Source organism: Octopus bimaculoides, chromosome 1 (assembly GCF_001194135.2).
Source record: "Octopus bimaculoides isolate UCB-OBI-ISO-001 chromosome 1, ASM119413v2, whole genome shotgun sequence".
In the NCBI taxonomy this organism is placed as follows: Eukaryota; Metazoa; Mollusca; class Cephalopoda; order Octopoda; family Octopodidae; genus Octopus; species Octopus bimaculoides.
Genome location: NC_068981.1, coordinates 93,956,044 through 93,960,004, shown reverse-complemented (window position 1 = coordinate 93,960,004; position 3,961 = coordinate 93,956,044). Strand labels below are relative to the sequence as shown.

The 3,961-nt window shown below is 34.6% G+C and overlaps 1 protein-coding gene across 1 annotated transcript in view; it reads right to left on the bottom strand.

The window, feature by feature from the left end:
- The window catches only part of LOC106875275 (uncharacterized), a 43,901-nt gene that overhangs the window by 22,370 nt on the left and 17,570 nt on the right, over positions 1-3,961 (bottom strand). Inside the window, exon 7 of the mRNA XM_052966788.1 lies at positions 2,959-3,152. Coding sequence (XP_052822748.1) covers positions 2,959-3,152 — 194 coding nt within the window. The remainder of the gene's footprint in view (positions 1-2,958; positions 3,153-3,961) is intronic.

The window sequence follows — 3,961 nt, the reverse complement described above, 5'->3', positions numbered from 1 at the left end:
GCCCCTGGACTGGTTCTTGTGCGGGTGGCACATGAGATGCACCATTTTGAGCGTGGCCGTTGCCAGTACCGCCTGACTGGCTCCTGTAGGATTTTCGAGCGAGATCGTTGCCAGTGCCCCTGGACTGGCTTGTGCGGGTGGCACATAAAAGACACCATTTCGAGCGTGGCCGTTTTCGTGCGGGTGACACGTAAAAGCACCCACTACACTCTCTGAGTGGTTGGCGTTAGGAAGGGCATCCAGCTGTAGAAACTCTGCCAAATCAGACTGGAGCCTGGTGTTGCCATCCGGTTTCACCAGTCCTCAGTCAAATCGTCCAACCCATGCTAGCATGGAAAGCGGACGTTAAACGATGATGATGATGATGATGATATATATATATATATATGTATTTTTAATAACATCTGCATGGTATAATATATGCTATAATTGATTGCATAATTATCACTTGCATACGAGAATAGCCCAGTAGCTTGTACCATGTGTTTTGCTAATTGTTTTAGGTGACTAAAACATATAGACACTGTCTTGGTTCTATCTCCCTTGTCTTAGTAGAACACTGAGGATGAAAAAGTTGGTAGGAGGAATTTTTCAGCACAGTAGACTGGGAAAATATGAAATCATGTGCTTTTTCAATGACAGAGCATGCTGCCCAGTCCAGGAATCAAACTCATGACCTAATGATTGTCAGTCCAATACCCTAGCCAACACAAGTTGTTGAGTAGTGAGAGGAGGGCACAAACACAAACATGCACACAGATGTAATTACATGATGGGCTACCATAATTTCTGTCTATCAAATTCACTCACAAAGCATTGCTCAGCCTGAGGCTATAGTAGAAGACACTTATCCAAGGTGCTGTGCAGTGGGACTGAGCCCTAAATTGCATGATTATAAAGCGAGATTCTTAACCACAACACTACTTAGTATTGAAATAGAAAGAGTACCAAGTATTATTATTATACAGATTTTAAGTAAGGCAGAAACAATTATTAAACATGTTAGAAATGTCATGGCATAAGTAATTTTCAGATAACAGGAGACAATGAAAGGATCTAAAAGTTATTTTATAAGTAAGTTATGATCCATCATTAGATCGTACAAATATAATCATGTTGAGGTAAACTAATTACGAATAAAATAAAAAAAATTTCTGGAATAGACAAAAATAAACATCTTTTTTTGTAGAATTCATAATGAATATATCTTATTCCAATATTTTAAAAATGAGTAAAGTGATAGTTTCCTTGTCAAACAAGATTTCTGCAAATGAGTAGAGTATGCCAAAATGCTCCTAAGCACCAGGTGGTGGTGTTACAAGAGAGTAGATATAAGCTAAAGGTATAATAGGATTTGAACTCAGAACATACAGAGCTGAAAGAAATACTACAAAGCATGCAGTCCAATGCTCTAATGATCCTGCCAAAATATGGGAGTGTGTGTGTATATATATAAAAATATATAGCTTTAGGGAAAAGAACCAAGGTTCATGAACTCATCGATGAAAATCCACTGTCATATATAGAAAAATTAATAATTAAAAGCACAATAAATGAATATAATACAATATTATTTAAGCTGGTTTTTGTATATAATATACTTGTTAGCATATATTATAATGGACGTAGGGTTGATTATGGAATGTTTATTATTTTGATATTTTAAATAATATTTTTCTATCGTTATACAATAAGTATTTTATATAAATTCATTTGTATTTATTGTTGGTTGATATATACATTCATTTATTATTATTATTGTTGTATTTTGACCTGAAGATTAGCTATATTTTTGATAGATTTAAATTTTGTTTCTATTTGAAAATTGGTTATGAAACACGTGTAGTCATTTTATTATCTTTATCTTATGATATTTACTTTGTATTATATTATACTCATTTATTGTGTTTTTAATTATAAATTTTTTCTATATGTGACAGTGGATTTTCATCGATGAGTTCATGAACCTTGGTTCTTTTCCCTAAATCTATATATCTATATATATTTTACTCTGTGAAACTTAATTTAATTTTAATTTTTAATAAATTGATTTTAATTGAGTTCTTACCTGTAATTTTGGATTTTATCCATAAAAGAAGTACACTCTAAAACATTAAAGCAGTAATGTTTAGAAGGTTGTTTGTTATGGCTGGTCAGAGAGTGACCATTGGTTTCACACCTATATAGCACTTAGCTGTATAGGTGACTCGTCAGACACAAATGGCAGGAGGTACAAGTCTGACAAGTTACCTAGAGAGCTAAGTACTTTATAGGTGCGAAACAAATGGTCATGACAAAGAACCTTATAATGATGCTGGAAGGATAAAGGCAAAGTCAATCTCCATGGGATTCGATCTCAGAATGGAAGAAGCTAGAGCAAATACAAGATATTCTAACAACTGTGCCGATTTGCTGTGTATTATCACGAGAGAATTACACAAATGTATTAGAGTGGTAGTTATCTTTATTTCACATTTCAAAATAATTTTACAGTTGGATGCCATTTATATAGTTAACAATACATCCATAAAATATAAGCACTTAAGCAGAGTAATATCTTGCACTGTTGTTAACACTGCAACCTAACATGATTTTTTTTTTTTTTTTTACATTACTATCATGAATTCTAAGACTCATAGGGATAGTTATCGGGTTTCCATGGTGTAAAAGTCATTGAAATTACAACATACCCCTGAACAGGACACCAGTCCATTGTAGGGTCAATAGTTTACAACTGAGTGGACTGGAGCAACATGAAATGAAGTGTTTCATGAAAAAACACAATGAACTGCCTAGTCCAGGAATTGAAATCATGATCTTGTGATTGTAAGTGCAACACTCTAAAACCACTAGGCTATGTACTTAAACCTCACAGATTCTATACCACACTTGAAATTCACAATCAATGCCCAATCCCCACTGTTATGTTACACAAATGTTTCAAGTGGACCAACTTACCGTGATTGATTAATGTGTCTGGATCTATCGGTGAGAAACACTCATCTCCTAATGCATTTATCAACAAAGTCAAGGGCTCCTCAGTTTCTTCTTCATTACTGTCGATTTCTTCTTCATTACTGTCAATTTCTTCTTCATCACTGTTAATTTCTTCCTCCACCATATTCTTCCAATTCTCAAGCTCAAGCAAGCCACTGATATTAGAAATAAATTACTATCAATGCATAGAGCACTTGCATTTATACAGTACATAGTATATATATTTTTTGAGTTTGTAATTTTTACTAGAAAGGAAAATGCACAATGGTAATGTTTGATACCACTTTTACATGACTGTTCTATGCAGAACAAATGTTGCTACATTTTAATCCCAGGAAAACATCTTTTCTTGCTGGTTAATGACACACAACTTGTGTCTGTTTTATTGCAAGTAAGGGAGCGAACCACTCCCAATCCAACAGCAAAACCAGTAGACTGGCTGGTTTCTCAGTACTGGACGTTTGCCTGTTAGAGATGGCAGCTATCCGTCCTTACTCGCAATATATAAACAAAGTGGGAAATGGTTTTCCTGGGGTTAAAATGTAGTAACACTTGCTCTGCATAGAACAACCATGTAAAAGTAATATCAAACATTACTGTTTTGTAATGTTATGTGAATCTCTGAAAATGTCAAATGGTAAGCTTAAAAGAAACCCTGGCATCAAAACAGTGGCATTTTCATTATTTGTTTTTCTTGAAAAATATCTCTGCTCTGTTTACTTAAAAATTTATACATTACATTGCAGTTTGTGAACAAGTTTGTGATTTCAACAAAGGGCCAGTCAAGAGCTGACCATAAGTGTGATGAGCAAGTGTATGGTACTTGATTAAGAGCAACACAAGAAACTTTGTTTTTAAAGCACTGATATTTGGGTTTTCTCACTGATAATTATAGCCTTCGAGAGAGAGGGGGAGAGAGAGAGAGAGGGAGAGTATGTGTGTGTGTATGTATGCATGTGGTTTA